The following is a 17,557-nucleotide window of genomic DNA, read 5'->3' as shown; positions in this document are numbered from 1 at the left end:
TTATAAAGGTACTTAGTTGTACTTCTTTTTTTTTTTTTTCTTGGAAATTAGAGTATGGAAAGCACTCTAAAGGTTGTTGTAAGGGATTAGAGCTTGGGTTAGAAGCTCACCTTGTAAAAGCTTGGTGGAGGTTGTTAATGTTGGGTGAGGGCTGATCATGCATCAAATGCAAATAAAACGCAGCGAAAATAAATTTAAACTAATTAAATTACGCCTCACCTTCCTAAGATCTCTTTCATGTCAAATTGAGTACAAAATTAAATTAAAATAAAAGTATGTGATCATATCACTTTACCTAAATAACAAAGGTTGATGAATCCTTTGTTAAACCACCAAATCAGCCTTCAAAAAGGCCAACCACCTCAGCTCAGTTGTTGCAAACCAAAACTGTCTAAGGAATCTTTGTGCAGCCTTTAATGGTGATCCACACCAATGAATAAGAAAATCCTTCTTTAAGGATTGGGAGTGTTATGCCTTGACAATGTGCTAGCAAAAATGAGTTTCATAAACTCATAATCCATACAAAATTGTGGGGTTGAACACACAAAAGAAAAGAATGAAAAACTATTTTTCTTCACACAAGGAATGGCAAGACAAAAGAATTTCTAATGTGTCGTTCACTCTTTTTTTTTTTCAGCCGTTTTCCACACTCTTGTTTGGAGGCTATAGCAAGGTATTTATACCTTGGATTAATTTTAAACCCTAATTACAAAACTATTTTGTAATTACTAATTAATCCAATAATTTGATTAAATAATTTAATTAAGTCCTTAAGAAGCCCAATTAACTTAATTGTTTAATTTAATCGATTAGGCTCAATAACTTAATTAAATAATTTAATTAATTAAGCCCAATAATTTAATTAAATAATTTTAATCAATTAGGCCCAATGACTTAATTAAACAAATTTAATCAATTAGGCCCAATAACTTAATTGTTTAATTTAATTATTAGGCCCAATGACTTAATTAAACAAATTAATTAATTAGGCCCAATGATTTAATTAAATAATTTAATTAATTAGGCACAACTTAATTAAACAATTTTAATCAAGTGCTTGAGAAGCCTGTAACTTCTAATTTGATTAACTCCAACTTAATCACCTCTCTCATTTTATTTTCAACATTCATTTTAGGTGTGTGACCCATTAGGCTTCTAACATGTTGGCAATAAACTCAACATATAATTCTTAAGTTAAACTTAGAATTAGATAAATTTAAACCACTTTAAATTTATCATTAATCAAGTTAACTACCTAGAGTTCATACACCAAGATTGGGATCTAGCAATCCATCATGGCCACCCCAAATGTTAGAAGAGTCAAGATGATTTGACTCAACCTTTCAGTGATTAGCCTGTCAGTGTAATTCATTCCCTCATCATATATCCCGGAGATGATAAAGAGTATGGTGCAGTGTCTACTCTTATTGATCTCCATATTCGTTTTTAAAGTTTGATCATCACCTTTATAAAGACTTATGAAACTCCTTTCATAATCTTTAAGTCGCCTTGGCCAAGGACTTCAATAAGCTGATATCAACCAAGAACAGTTAAGATATGTCCCCTGCATCACATGGGGTGATGATTCTATCTTGACCACTCATTTGCCTTTACATGCTTCATGCTATACCCAAAAGCATCCTATTTAGGCATCCTCAGTTAGGCACTCGTAGGGATGAAATCAAAGCATAGCACTCCACACATAAGGCAACTTAGTGTCTCAAGTCTAGGGAGTATTTACACAACTGACACATGAGAAGTATTGCATAGACACTTGAGTGAAATACCAAATGCACTTCTCATGGCGGATCATGTTCAGTGAACTTGCTCTCCTAGGCAAGCATCTACATTCTAATTCCAAGTATCTCTATACTTCAACCTATGAGATCGGTTGCTTACTTCTCAAGTAAGAAACATAGAATGTACTAGTCTCTAAGTATCATTGATGTCCATTCTCAATGATACATTAACCAGCAACATTTTAAGATTATGCTTTAATGCATAAGGATCTCATAACTGCAACCCATTACAGTTCCCTTGCAAGGCATATTAATCTCATGGACTTCATCCAATTAGACTTATAACTTGTTATAATTGATGTCTTATTGATGAAGGAAAACATTTAATCATTCAACATGAATAATGTTGTTGCATGATTGGAATCAAGCCTTAACCAATCCCAATTGGCTACAGGGCTCATCCCAACAGTTAATTCCACTAGTTTAGTGAAGTTAGGTTGAAAATCTTTAATTAAGAGATCAAGGTAGTGGACGTAGGTCAAGGGGACTGAACCACTATAAATATTCTTGCATTGTCCACTTATCTTTACCCTTCTTTACTTGGTGTCTTGTAATTTTAACAAGTTCTAGTCCTTCCCTTCATCTAGTTGATTAAATACTCTTCAAGCTTTAAAGGGTTGAACAGAAAATTTTTAATGCTATTCACCCCCCTTTAGCATTCCAACGAGACTAACATAAACATAATACCATCGGTCTTTAAATACTATAACCACATCAATTTTCACTTCCACATTCCATGTGCTTATTTAGGCCTTTAAGCCATCACATTCATTCACAAAGTGTATAATAAAGTAAAAAGTCAAACCATGGCTACAAAGTAAAAGTGTGTAACAATACTAAAAATCCAAAACCAAAAGTAAACTCTTTAATAGAATGTGACTCGAATCACTAAGATTGCATGTGAGTGCCTCTAGGCACACTTACCAAAAATAAAGCTCTAGGATACCTCTAAGAAAATGAATCCAAGCTAACTCGAGAATTTGAAAACATAACAAGAAGTTACATGTGTGAGTTATAAAAGTAAATAAGCAAATATAGGGTGCGCATAAATTTTTACATAACCATAATTAGCATAATCATGAATTTGACTAAAATACCAATCTTGACTCAATTTATGACATAAAGTTGTTTAACACTTCATTTTAATAATTTTGAATGTTTTTGAGATACCTCAAAAGTTTGGATTAAAACGAGAACGCAAAAACAAGTGAAAAGCCTTTAAAAAGGTGTAAAGAAGCTTAAGTACACAATAGGTATCGATATCTCCTCGAGAAATATCAATACTATCCATTCATAATGCTTTGGGTTGCCTAAGTATTGATACATTCCCATGAGGTGTTGATACTTTCAACACAAATGCCTCATTGGGCATTCTATTGGCTAGGAATCGATACCTTCCCTTAAGGTATTGATATCTCTTTTGTAGAATGCCTCATGGGTCATTTTGCTTGCTTATGTCGATACTTCATTATCTTTTCCAAGATTTAGGCCAATTTTCAACAAAAACAACCCATTTCAACCATACCATTCTCAACACTAATTATGCACACAAGACCTCATTCAAATAGTTACATATAGCATAATTGTTTCATGAATTTACATATTATTTTAAATTCTTAATCGAAGATTCCATTCATCCTATAAATAAACATTCCAACACATAACAACAACATCATCATCATAACCATGTACCAACACCACAATGGACATGTGCGCTTCCATCACGCACATGGTCACTTCAATCCATCATATTGACATCCATAAGTAGATACATGCCCTTCCATCACACATATGGCTACATTATCAATTGGGGAACATATGCCCCTCCATAATGCATATGGCCCTTTTCATCCATTACATCAAATTTGGGTGGACATATGCCCTTCCATCATATCTATAGCCATTCCCACCATACATACATTATATCATACACTAAGATTCAATCAACATTTTTTTATTTCGTATTACGCCATTTACACATTCAAGGTACCAAAGGGCATTCTTTCTCAATTCAATTAAATTAATCAATCACATAAGCTCTCATTCCCATTTTAGGCATCTACACTTAGACATATCCAACATGTGACAATTATATTCTCAAGAGATGTTCAACTCAATCAACATATCCTCAACCCAAGACCCATTTTGAGGTAAAACATATTTAAAAGTGCTTGTTCTCATGCATAAAACTACTAGTGTAATACACACACACACACACACAGAGCATAGATACATTTGTAAACACATTTAAAACATTTGAATCAATTTCAACTTTTCATAAACATGTAAATAAACAAGGTAAACATTTAATGCTAAACCCATTAAAGAGACATGCTTATTTTTATATATCAAAATACTTGAAAACTTCATATCTACTCACTTCCTACTAACCATAAGCAACCAAATTATGCCTTACTCCCAATTGGTCTTTGGAATCTCATTAGAACCTAGAATAACCAACATTTAACACTAATCATCACATTTAATCCACTAATTTTTGAAATTTCCTAACTACCCACATAAAACCCTAACATAGTTTAGGAAATGAAAATAAGTGAATTTTGTGTGTCAATATGCTCATTAAAAGAATTGGAATTGTTTGATTTTGTATCACTATGTGAATTACCATGAACAAATGTTTATGATGAATCAGTAGATGATTTTGAACCAAAATCAAACACATTTAGTGAAGGATTTATAGGTTAAGTATGAAAATCATCATAACGGGGGCAATTATCAATAGGTGAATTTGGAAAAATAGTCAATTTATGCATAAAGTGTGTGTTTGAAAAAGAAACACATTCTTATGAAACATGACTTCTTTAGAAATAAAAAGGTCTTTGTTTCTTCAGATCATATACTTTGTATCATTTTATTCAATAGGATAACCAAGAAAGATGCATTTGATTGCCTTAGGATCAAATTTCTTTCTATTATGACTAAGGGTTGAAGCAAAACAAAGAGAACTATAAAAACCTTAAAATGTGAGAATGAAGGGTGTTTTTGGAATAAAACTTCATTAGGAGCTTTGTTATGCAAAATTGGAGTTGGAACTCTATTATTGATGTGAGCAGCCACAAAAAGTACATCATCCCAAAATTTCAATGCTAGATATACTTGAAACATTAAAAACCTAACCACCATTACTATATGTTGGTGTTTTCTTTAAATAACTCCATTTTACTATGGTGTATCTACACATGAAAACTGATGTATAATTCCTTTGAAAGAGGAAAATTCTTCAAGGTTGAATTCAGGGTCATTATCAGACCTTAATTATTTAATAGAAAATTTGAACTTAGCTCTCATTAGAAATATCCAAGTAAACTTAATGTAGTCATCTACTGTGGTAAGAAAATAATAATGACTAGCAATAGTAATGGTAGAATAGGGACCCCAAATATATGTCTAAATTAATTCAAAAGTTGTGTTTGTAGACTAGAAATGATCAGGAAAGGGAAACCTTTTCTATTTAGCCAAAAGATATGCATAACATTTAATATTTTCTTTAGATGTTGTGTTAGAACACATTTGATGTATCAATTGAATCTTATGGAATGGAAAATGTCATAATCTACGATGCCAAGCATTTCGAAGTACATAATTGAAATTACTAACAGAAACACGATCTACAAAAACATTATTTTGAAAGGGAATAGAATTTCTAAGATTGAAATGCATGTCCAATGTGCCTTGCATGTAGTACAATCCAACTTGTACTTTAGCAAGTCCAATCACTTTCCGTTTATGAGATCCTGAATGATGCAATGTGTGTCAGTGAAGATTAAATAGTGTCTTATCTTCTTTATAAGGCAATTAACACTAACAAAGTTAAATTTGAAAAAAAAAAAGACATACAAGATGTTTTCAAAGATCAAAGATGATGTTAACCTGATAGATCCTACATGTGTAACAATAGCTCTAAAGTCATTTGGTAACTAAACATACATATCATCAACTATTCTAGAAGAAATGAAAAATTATAATGACCAAGCAGCATGATCTAAAGCTCAAGTGTCATTATCCAAGAGTCATGATCTATTCAAGATGTGCTACTAAGTAAAGACTGATGTGCAATAGGATTTTGAACATTCAGACAAACAGAATTAAATATGATACCTGCAAAAGTAGAATTGAGCAATGAAGGTTTGGTTTGTTGATTGCTTGATGTAGGAAGACCATTATCCTCAATATATGATCCATGCTCACTTATGAAAGCCATGACTTTATGAATTTGATGCTTGTTAAGTGAGAGCTAAGACATGGAGTTAGTGACTATTTCTTCATTTTGATCTTACTGTGTGGCCATAATAGTGTTATTGATAGCATATATATTCTTCTTGAAATTGTTCTTCTTCTTTGCAAACTTGAAATCAGGTGGGAATCCAATGATTCTATAGCATTTATCCTTCAAACGTCTAATTTTACCCTTATAACTACAAACCAACTCATGTCTTGCTGCAAATGGTTGTTTGATTATCGTATCAAAGCTAACATGGCAAGTTTCAATATGTTAGCCTTGAGTTATATTATGTTTTGATTTGACAAAAGTTACATGATATCTTGGATTTAATGTTAAGCATTTGAAATTGTCTCAATCATATTTTTCATCCCCTAGAGTCACACATTTGTTTGAAAAGTCATGCATGATAAGAAAACATAACAAAAGCTTTCAAACGATGACTCTATAGCTAAGAAAATACAAGACAAACATGCCTTGAATTATATTTGATTATAGGAACAAGATAAGGAAGAAACAGCTGAAGAGAAGTGCCAAAAAGTCAAGAAATCTTGAAGACACAAGTCAAGAGTCAACTCTAAAGAAGCTCAAGTCGATCAAATGGCAAAAAGAGTGGAAAATTTGAAGAATACAAAGTCATAGTCAACCTTGGCACATGTGTAGTCGACCTTGATGAGCTAGATACGTGAAAATGGGATATTGCAAAGACATAGTAGACCCTGGCACATGCGTAGTCGACCCTAATGAGCTTGATGCGTGAAAAATGGGACATTTCAAAGACATAGTCAACCTTGGTCTCTCTATAATTGACTACCTCAGCCCATATTTGAAAAATGCACGCTCTCGAGAATTGGCTTTAATTTTCTATATTATAATTTATTGGTTGCTTTCGCCTTAGAGAAATCTTTATTTTGTTTTGACACAAAAGGAATTTTTGGTTTCCAAAAGATTTGATTTTCACACTTGTTCTAAAAGAATTTTTCTTAAATACTAATTCACCCCCCTCTGGGTATATATTGCTGTGAACTTATACTACTAACATAATCGTTCTGCATCTTCTTAGAAGAAATGTGATGCTCAAATAGAAGCTCTGATATAAACCTATCCAAATATCGGACCTTCAGGTACCTTCAGTTTTGAAAGAGGTGAATGCTCTACTAAAAGATACAGGGACAAGTTGATTGATAAAGGACATATGAAAGGAAATCAGGGTAATGTGAAAACATGTCAATTTATTACCCAAAACAACTTGAAGAAATGTGTATGCCAAGTTACTAAAAAAATGCTTCAATGGCTTGAGAACTTTAAGGTGGCAGATTTTATTGACTATTGACCTCAAATCCATTATGAGTAAGTTGAAGCTGTAATAACTAGTATGGAGGCAAGAAGGTTATTGGGGAAAAATGCCTAGTATCTTTTAAGGACAAGGCATTGCTTAATAAATACAAAATTGAGGATTGGTCAAGGTTGAGCAAATGGCTATCAAACTTCTGTGATTGGATGGAGAAGATGTTGGATGGTGGTTTCAGGTGTTCAAATTCATGCATGAGCACAAATGACATTCAAACAAATCGTAGCACTATATGATGACTTTATTAGTATGGGAAAAAAAGTGCCAAGTTTGTCAATTTTGAAAGATATTTTATATTGATTAATACTACAATTAAGACAAAGATTGAGGGAAAAGTGGAGTTGGTAACGAAGATAAGCATTATGTTATTCAATTGACTGAGTTTTATCCAAAGGGAGTTCTCAAATTCCCTACAGACTTGATAATAAACAATTAAGACCAAAAATCTAATGGCAGCTTAAAGTCCATTGTTAAAGCCATAAAGAAACCCAAAAAGGTGTATGAAGAAGATGGAGAGGGAGATACAAATGGGCAAGGTGAGAGCAACCCATAACAACAAAAGCTTGAGTAACGGATTGAGCTAGTACAATGGTAGGTATATAAACGAAGGCGTTATTCAATGAGTTGGAAGGAATATTGCATTTGAAGTTAGTTCGGGCCCGATATGCTTGTGTTAGAATGTTAGCTCAAAAGATATAACTTTAAAAGGGGGTGAATTGAAGGTTTTCAAAAATTCTTGCAAACTTTGAAGAGTATAGTGCTTTTAAACCAAGAAAGAATGAAAGAGCTTCTTTAAAAACAATGAACTAAGGTCACAAAAATTCTTTTTCTATTGTTTCAAAAATAATTTTTTTTGAAGGGATTTCAAAAATAATTTGAAAAGCTAATAACAATAAAAGCAATTTTAAGAAGCAAAAAAAGAACACAAAGATTTTATAGAAGTTCGGTCTCTTTGCCTGCTTCTTCTCCCTTAGATCACCAAGGAGTTTAGAATCCATTATCTCAAAATGCTTTTCTAGGACAAAGCATAACCCTCACAAATCAATCTTTCCAAAGGCTTAGACTTAACTTTCACAATAGTCTTTTCAAGGCTTAGACTTAACCCTTCTACCTTTTCACTTGGCTAACCTTCTACAAGATTGATCCACCTAAATGATTGAAAGTGCATCCAATGTTTCACGTTAACAACCTGAAGCCATTCTATGCAGATCTAGTAGGTGCAAGCAAGAGTCAACCCATGAGAGCGACCATCACCACTAAGCCACCATCATAACACATAGTGAAGGGGACTTTTGTCAAGAGAACGATCATAATCAATCGATAGCCAACACAAGAGTATCTAGTGAAATGGGAAGGTTTTGGAGATAAATGAGATCATCTAGGAAAAGGAAACCGACCTCTGCACCTTCAAGCAGAAGATTGAAGAATTTCAAGCCAACTAATCAAAGAGGACGTCGACAAATTAAGTGGGGGAGAATGTCATGGGCCAACCTTGTATAGGGCTCTAACAAGGTAGAAATGTACTTGCATGGGAAACGTCCCTCTTTCAAACATTGCAATGGTTATTCAAGAAATACTTGTAAAACCTTATAATCTCTTTATAAGGGGTAAACAGTCAACGGATTATTGGGTTGTCTCACTTGTAAAGATATGTTTGTAAGGAATCATCTAAAGTTGCTTGTATAACCTGACGATGAACTTGATCTCTTTTGTACTCATTTTCATATTAATAAAACATTTTCCTTTATGTGACTTCAATGGTTACGTATATGACATTTAATATGCCTTGTGATTTCAATGTGCATTGTATAAGTCTAATTTGTTGCTATTGTTGATGCTTGATCAAATATAAACAAATTATAAGCTAACTTACGTAGAAACATTCACTTAAGCACCGCACAAACTATCACATACTTAAACAAAGAAGTGTAACTCATGATAATTGATCTCTGAACATGTGCAAGATGTGCTGAGCTAAAAAGTGATAATGCTATGAGTGAAATTCATTGATAATTTGTACTATTACACATACTAAATATGATCATCTTAGATTGCAAATGACACAATTACCCTAATGATCTATCTCATTACCACAATTATTAGATCACCAAATACTAAGTCTTCATTATGTCATTTGTTTAGATGAAATTTATTAAGGTAATCACATTGGACACCAGACCTAATTGAGATAATTTTAACTGGCAATGTTGAAATTTCCTCGAAGAAAAAGAGAAACAAAAGGCTGTACAATGCATTTTAAAAGCATATACAACCATGTATCCTACCAGACAACACAATTTACATTTGCCACTTTCTCCCACCTTTTCCCAGGACTCTTGATTCCCTGCAATGTAGCTGCAAGATTCAGATATTCAATTCAAGAAAATGACCAAATTGTTGCCTCAAGGGATGATCATATTCGCAAAATATTACACTACATGTGGAAGGTAATAGGCTGGATTACAGAATGAATTTGAACTATAACAGAAAAGTTAGCTTCCTTCTCCATCCAAAGTATAAACAGGAATTTGCCACATCTTAGTGTTCTTCTTTGGGTCATCTGTGAGACTGAGATCCGTATCATCTTCCTTGAAAGTTTTAATGAATGTTTTAGCTCCCATCAAGATAAGCCTCTCAATCATGAATAATTGGTAATTGTTCTCAATTAAGGGATCCAAGATCTGACTATAATTTGATGAATAAGCCAACTTGTACCTGAAAACATAAGCAACCAAAATAATCAAGGTTAGCTTGAAAGTTTGCCTAATATATCTCAATTCATCGGTTTTTTCCTATTGCTTACACAGTACAATCTAATTGATGCATAACACACCATCCTTAAATTTTAATTTATACCATATATCCCCTTTTTGTCAGCACAGTCTAGCTTCTCTCTTCTTTTTAAGTCAGCAAAATTCTAGTTTCCCAATAACCATGATTTCAATTAAGTCCTGATGACATGACTTAGAAATATGAAAGCCAAAGATTAGCATCTTATACTGCTCTGCCAACACAGAAGTCAAAACTGCTCTTTTCTATCACACATCATTAGAATGCTACCTTTCTAAAATTTCATCATCACCACTAAACCACCTGTATGAAACCATATTTAGAAAATCCAACCCACCCTGACTCAGAAATAAAGCACTGAATAACCTCCTGTGTAAATTTCATGTGAGGACTGGCTTGATAACTCTCAGCCACCAGCACTCATTTCATTTGCTCTTGCTGATGCCTCAACACATTTTGTTGTTTACAGACCAAAAGGAACGTCAATTGGACGATGTAAGGAGAGTTAAAACAGCAGTTTGCAGAAAATTGAATCACTTGTACCCCCCCACCCCCCCATTGCCACTATTAAATATATAAATAAAGAGTAAATTACACTTACACCCCCCACACGTTCACCATTTTGCAAATAGCATCCTATGCCTTACTTTTTTGCACTTAATACCCTGCCATTTCAATTTATTATCATAGGGAATTATGCTTTTAATTTCAATGAATGACTAAAAAAACACCCTCATATTTAAAACACTTAAGGCTACTTTTGTAATTTTATTGGGTGAAATTAACATGTAACTGCAGGGTGTTATGGGCTAGAAAATAAATCACAGGATGTTATTTGCAAAAATGCAAAAACTCACAAGGAATGTAAATATAACCTATAAATAAATAAAAAGCTTTAAGCATATCAGAATAAATTTTTGCTGCAGTACAAGGAAGGTATATCTTCATCAAGTAAGCAAAATTGTGGTTCATTAAATGTTAACATAAAAATAAAGAAAATGAAACCATATCAACATGCATAACAAACCTTCATTTGGCACAACCTAGGAATTCCTACAAGCAAAATTTGGCACAATAGACGTGCTCTTCATAGCTGAAGTGGAAAGATGAAAGGGAAGAATGTATCTATGTTCAAGATGAAGTATATTATACAGGTTTCTAACTCTTGAGCAGTTAAGAAGATTTTACCTGACAGAAAGTGGTGAGAAAAATCCAGGTGTTCTTTCATTTGAAGCAATAAAAAGAGTTCGTCCAGCTGGTACCCACTTCTGAATTCTACGAAGGATAAATTCCGCACGGGTGTCCCTATCCAAATGAGGGTGTAGGCTCCTTTCAACCCCATACCTATCCTTCCTTGTTTTTATTTTATCACCTCGACGAACATGGATAGCATAATAGTCACCAAGGAGTGTTTTAATCTGTGGACACAAAAACAAATATCAGGGACTGACGGACTATGAAATGAATGTGTATTTTCCAAAAGAAAAACAGAATGAAATGTAACAGTTATGCAGAAAATTACTTGTAAGGAACAATTTATCTCTTGGAAATGAAGATACAATCAGATTTGTTTCATTTGCTGTGGTTCACATCCAATAATACATCTTGACAACAAATCTAAGTTGCAAGTTCGATATCATCTTTACATCATAAGAACCATCCAATTACACAAGGATAATTGTATTCCTACATTTGAGCTCAAATTGAAAACCATCTGAGATCAAGGATCGTAACTTGACCTCATCCAAATTATCACAACAATATAAGGATAACCTCACTACTCCCTTGAACTCAATACCAAACCTAGTTTGATCATAGTGTTCCTTTTTAATTATGAAGCATCAATACTTCAAAGCCCCCCTTGCTAGAGGTGGAAGTTGAGTGGGAAGGGTTTAGGTTGGGTCATTTTCAGGCTCAACACTTGTTTTATTCAGGTTTTGATCATTTCAGATTCTAGTTGTTAAGCTTTTTAAAGTCAAATCAAACTAGATTTCGAGAGATTATTTATCTGCAGATTAGTTTTTCGAATTGTACCATTCAGATTAATTCAGGTTTGGGTCATTTTGAGTTCAGGTCGTTTTGGGTTCAAGTCATTTTTGAGTTCAAATTAGGCAGATTTGGATTGTTGACTTTTCCTGGTAAAATAGAATTGAGTTGGGTTCAGGTTCAGGTGGGTCAAGCAGGCTTTTCAAGTTCGGATGAGCTTTTCCATCTCTACCCCTTGGCATTATTGCTGTATATATATTTGAAATAACAAGATACATATCTGATGCATCTCAATATACCCAAAATGTAAAGTCATTTCAATATGCGGCAGATACTTCACCAATACATCCAATTTGCCTATCCAATAAGTTAGACAAAAAATAAACACATTTTTGTCCAAAGTCTTTTTGTTCCTTTTCCTTCAATATTCTCGATTATCAAACAAGGTTGGTAAGCAAAAGCAAGGCAAACTTGACAAAGAAATCCAAAGAAAAGTCTATGTTTACCACATTAAGAAGTCTATTTGAGTAAAGAAGCTGGTAACTTTAAATTAGCACATAACCATACGATACCTGACTTGGTATATTGTGTGAGTTTGAAAAATACCATGTCAGATGACAATTATCAGTATTATAGCTGATTTTTGTGCTAGCTATATCATCCTCATCATATATTTTGGACAGTAGATGCACTTCATATGTGTTCTAATCGAATCATAATTGATTTTATACATATTGAAAGACCTTTTTACTGCTTATTCTAGTCAATGTTATAGACTGCTTCTAGAGAATAAGAAAGTGAAGCAGGAAAGGATAAGAGGGAAAGCAAGACAGCAGAAGTAGCATATGTCAAAGAAAATATATGAAGCTTGATTGATATAAAGAAAAAGGCAAAAAGCAATGACAACTCCTAAAATTGAGAAATAGGAAAAGTCCAAACTAGCCCAGCAAAAATGACAAATGAAGAAAAAAAAACAGAACAACAATATTGCCAGTTCAGTGTATTATGAGTGTGTGTACAGTGTCAAGGGGTTGAACTCTAGTATATAGTAAAATGTCCACTTTAGCTACCGACTAGACCTGGGTCATTTCTTTGCTATTGGACTTCCAGACATTCTAGAAATGCTAGACCTCAAATTTGATATAAGGCACCTAAAAATATGCCACATTATAAGCATCTATCTCTCTCTCTCTCTCTAACAAAATCATTTGCTAGAGATTCTAAAACATAAAAATGTGTCACTGCTTGATTTATCTGAACCTCAAATTGGATATAAGAGACCTAGTACACTCATGTGTCACCCTGTGTGATTTAAACCCACATATGATAGGTGATAAGCTTGAACTCTTTTCAAGTGAACAAGGGATGATGACTACTTACTGCATCCATCTAGAGTTCCATTACATTTCATATTGGAGACAATTAGACTATGAAAATTATGAATTGTTTCAGTGCTAGATTTATCTAAACCATGAATCTTATAGAAGGGCTGCATTAAGTATCTTCAAATCAAATACTTATGAAACAAAATGAATTCACAATCAAATCCTCAAATATCTTAATAATTTATAATCCAAGCCTATCAGAAACTGAAAGAACATAGGTAATTGCAACTAAAACCTAAACTCAAATAGAAATGTGAAGTACCAAAAATAACCCTTCAGCCCTTGGAACATAAGATACTAATTTATATAAAATACCTAGATATTCTATAATATCCTAAATATTTATAAAAGTTACAATTAAACCCATAAATTATAATAAAGATACTTTAATCCTTCAACTAGCTTCTTCCCATCCTCAATCACTAAGCTACGTATGTGGTAATGCTATGCGATAAGCTAGAATTATTAGAAGGAAACATTGTGCACAAACAAGAGATGACAGCTACACTATGCAACAATGTAGAGTTTGATTAGATTTTTATGTTGAAGATACTTAAGAATATGATGGATAGGCCATCTTGCATGGACAATGATGAGTATACACTGCATCCATCAAAATTTTCATTGCTTTTTATACTTAAGATACTCAAAACTTTTTATACTTAAGATACTCAAAAATTTGATGGATACATCTTATTCAACAAGTCCAAACGTTACACTAAACTATATACAGTTTGGTGTTGGTTAAAAGTATATCATATAATTGACGATCAAGATGTGTTCACTTCATATCTTAGCTTATAAAGCTGAAGCTTTGAGGGTCAGGTAAAGAAACAGATAAAAGTGCAACTGAAACTGCACACTTCCAGATAATAATTTCACAGTCATCTATATGCTGTAAAAAGTGTTATCACACAGAAAATATAGGGAGAAAAGAAAGCAGTGGAGTACCCAGCTCAACTTATGGAGGCAAAAATATCTATGCTAACATATTAGTAAGTTTCAATAATAAAGGTGTAGTACATTTCAAATTCTTTCTGCATTAAAAAGGCAAAAGATTGCCCAGGAGCCATGTTTTTCTGAGTTAATGCTAAACAAAAAATAAATATTTGACTGTTTAAGCAAGTTACAATGCAATCTAGAAGATTTAAAGATAACATGGAAAGCAGGATTAAATAACACACACCTGGTCAGCTGCATTTCTTAATTTTTCTGCCGCCATCGAAGGAAGAAATGAATAAGGTAACATCACAGCACTGCGATTGTTTCGATCCTTGCACTCCATAAACCTGATTAGTGCCAGAGTAAAAATTTAGAAACATCCAGATATCTTAACTAATTTGTATAGAACTGCTTGAAGTTTATTTTATGAAAACTGATGGCTACAAAGAAGTAAAATGTACTTAAATCTACACCCTCTCCACATGCCCTCTTGTGGACTCTGGTGGTTAAGATCAACCAATGGGACATAAGAAAAAGAGAATAAGCCAATCAATTACTTAATATGGAATCAAGTACCATGAAGTACCATGACAAAGGGCTAGCAGTGCGGTTAATGAGCAAGAGATTTGAGTAGCGACTATCCTCTTTGAGATCCACCCGCTTAAGTCCTTCCACATGGGCGACCCCTCTGGCTCCCAACTTCATACTTGTTGATAGTATCAGATGCCATACATTTGAATTGTCTAAGATCGCAGGTACAGTTTCAGATATTAGGTCAAGATCATATAAAGAATCCATGGCACAAGAGCTTGCAGCCCACCTGCCAAATGAGAAAAGAAAGTTTAGATTTTATAGCTCTCTTCTTCACTGTTAACTTTACATGAATAAGCCAAATTGATGCTTCAACTTCACATAAATCTTGCTGTAGGATTATAAATACCAAGCAGAAAAACAACATTTGCAAAAAATAAAATAAATAGTAACAATAACAGTTATATAGTTCACTGAAAGGAAAAAACTTCATAAAAATAACCTTTCCTCTGCAGTTGCATTGGCAAGATTATGGAGGATTCCCTTGTTATTGTGTATTGGATTAATACACATTCTGGAAGGCATAACAAAAGTTCTGCAATAGGAAACAGATCACCAGAGGAAATCATTAAAAAGTTGCATTTTTCACTGAATGTACTGTAAAAAAAAAAAATCCAAATGTAACACTAAGAATGCTAAATTAGCCTTGAACTACAGGTTATAGATCAAAACTGACTCTTCTTTTTTACCTTTTGTCCAAATCAAAACTTGACTCTTCATTCCATTGAACAATAACACATAGGAGAAAGAATATACTATTGCATTGTATCACCATGTACATAACAACAAAAATGAGACAGAAAATGATGGCACTTATCAACATCTTAAAATTCTACAATATTGGAGTAATTTCTATTTGTTTAAAATTCACTGTTTGTTCACCAAGCTCTTCCACCAAGAACCATCAGTCCCAAGCTTCACAATCACATTAAGCACAAGTGAAAATATATAGCTACATTGATGACTAAATACTGAGATGAAAACATTCATTTCTGAGTAGATGGCATTGCCCCTGTTCCAAATTTAATATCCTAATACATGAATGATTTGCCCCTTGTTCTTTCCTTTTTCATTTAAATAAAAAGGGTAGAAAGAGGAAGGATTCTAGTCTAGTGAATTACTAGTAGATGTACTAAATTTAGCTTAGTCAGCTGATAAAATGAAAATCAGAAAAAAAAAAAAAAAAAGGAGAAAGGCAGTTGATTACCTGTTCAAGAAGATGGCTTCTTCAAGAGCACACCTGAGGCTAGATTCTTGGTGGCCCAAGCCTTCGCATGAGTCGCAATGCTTTCCAGGGCAATCAATTCGGTCACCCCAGTACAAATACTTGTCATGCAGAGAGTGCTGCCTTGCATTCTTTCTCAAACGGGTTTTGGCTTTAGGAGAGCTGAATGAAAACCCATTTGTGGAATCCATAGATGAAAACAAGAAAAGAAATACAATGGCAGTTATGCACATCAAAATCATGATGGGAATCGGGGATCTCAACCTTGGTTTCGACTTCAGGGCTTTGGGAGTTGCCATTCTTAACCTTTAACAAGAATAGATTGAGAAAACAAAACAAAAAAAAAGGGAGATTGATGACTGAATTTCCCTTGCTCAAAAGTTAAAACCGAAAGCATAACGCCATCGTTACAGACTTTAGATTTGAGATCTTGCCAGCCACCTGAGTTTTATGGAGCCCGCTATCCCACTTTCGCTTATCTCAACCATTTTTTTAAAGCTTCAGTAATTTCATTTCTTTTTTATTTTTTTCCTATGAAACAAATCAGTAATGGTATTCCAAAATTAACCCTAAAACTTAAATTGATCGGTTCAGTTGGTTGTTCGGTTTATTTCGTCATAATTAAAGATCGAATGGGTTTAATATTTTTAGAAAATTGATCGAATTGACCAAATTTAAAGAGATGACTAAACCGATCAAATATCAAATTGGTTTGATCAGTTCAATTTTGAATTAAAAAAATTAAAATTTTATCACTTTTATCTTTTATAAATTATAATATTAAAATTTATAAATTTTCATTCAAAAATTATAGAATATATAAATAATCTAAACATAATATTTATCCTTTTGCTTACATAAATCACAATATTTTTGTTATTTCACATAAATCATAAAATTAACATTCAAAGTATTCTAACCTCTAAGCTTTAACATTTAACATTCAATATAATAAAATTAATAAAATTAATATCCACATAATAAGACAACCTACATAAGTGATAAGCTATCAAATAGAGGGTTACTCATTATTGGCACTCCGACAATAACTTAGTAAGTAATAAATAGGAAAATATATATTTTATATAAATATAATAAATAAGAAAATATATATTTTATATAAATATAATATATATAAAATATTAAGTTTGATTTTCGATTGGTTTGATCTAAAAATTTTAAGATTGTGAATCGACCAAATAAATAGATTAGATCAAATTTTTTGGATCAATAAACTAAATGGATTAA

General features: G+C 33.0%; 1 protein-coding gene across 2 annotated transcripts; it reads right to left on the bottom strand.

Moving 5' to 3' along the window:
* Positions 1 to 9,573: 9,573 nt before the first annotated feature.
* LOC18598658 (uncharacterized) lies at positions 9,574 to 16,805 on the bottom strand. 2 transcript variants are annotated; one of them, XM_088806048.1, is made up of 7 exons: positions 16,574 to 16,805; positions 16,292 to 16,471; positions 15,527 to 15,619; positions 15,080 to 15,313; positions 14,738 to 14,840; positions 11,369 to 11,598; positions 9,574 to 10,105 (listed from the first exon to the last, which is right to left on the bottom strand). In XM_088806048.1, exons 1-7 carry the CDS (start codon positions 16,606 to 16,608, stop codon positions 9,883 to 9,885), a joined length of 1,098 nt encoding a protein of 365 aa, XP_088662174.1. In that variant the 5' UTR covers positions 16,609 to 16,805; the 3' UTR covers positions 9,574 to 9,882. The 2 variants fall into 2 exon arrangements, with proteins under 2 accessions (XP_088662174.1, XP_007028320.3); XM_007028258.3 differs by having other exon boundaries at positions 16,292 to 16,805.
* Between the last annotated feature and the right edge of the window lie 752 nt (positions 16,806 to 17,557).

The sequence above is a fragment of the Theobroma cacao genome, chromosome 5 (assembly GCF_053813885.1).
Source record: "Theobroma cacao isolate CCN51 chromosome 5, ASM5381388v1, whole genome shotgun sequence".
In the NCBI taxonomy this organism is placed as follows: Eukaryota; Viridiplantae; Streptophyta; class Magnoliopsida; order Malvales; family Malvaceae; genus Theobroma; species Theobroma cacao.
This window is presented reverse-complemented; position numbering and strand designations above follow the sequence as displayed.

Coding starts and splice junctions, on each gene's coding strand:
- LOC18598658 (XM_007028258.3), bottom strand. CDS start 16,608: ATGGCAACTCCCAAAGCCCTGAAGTCGAAACCAAGGTTGAGATCCCCG. Junction 15,314..15,526: donor AATGCAACTGCAGAGGAAAG/GTTATTTTTATG, acceptor CTCATTTGGCAG/GTGGGCTGCAAGCTCTTGTG. Junction 14,841..15,079: donor ACTGCTAGCCCTTTGTCATG/GTACTTCATGGT, acceptor GGCACTAATCAG/GTTTATGGAGTGCAAGGATC.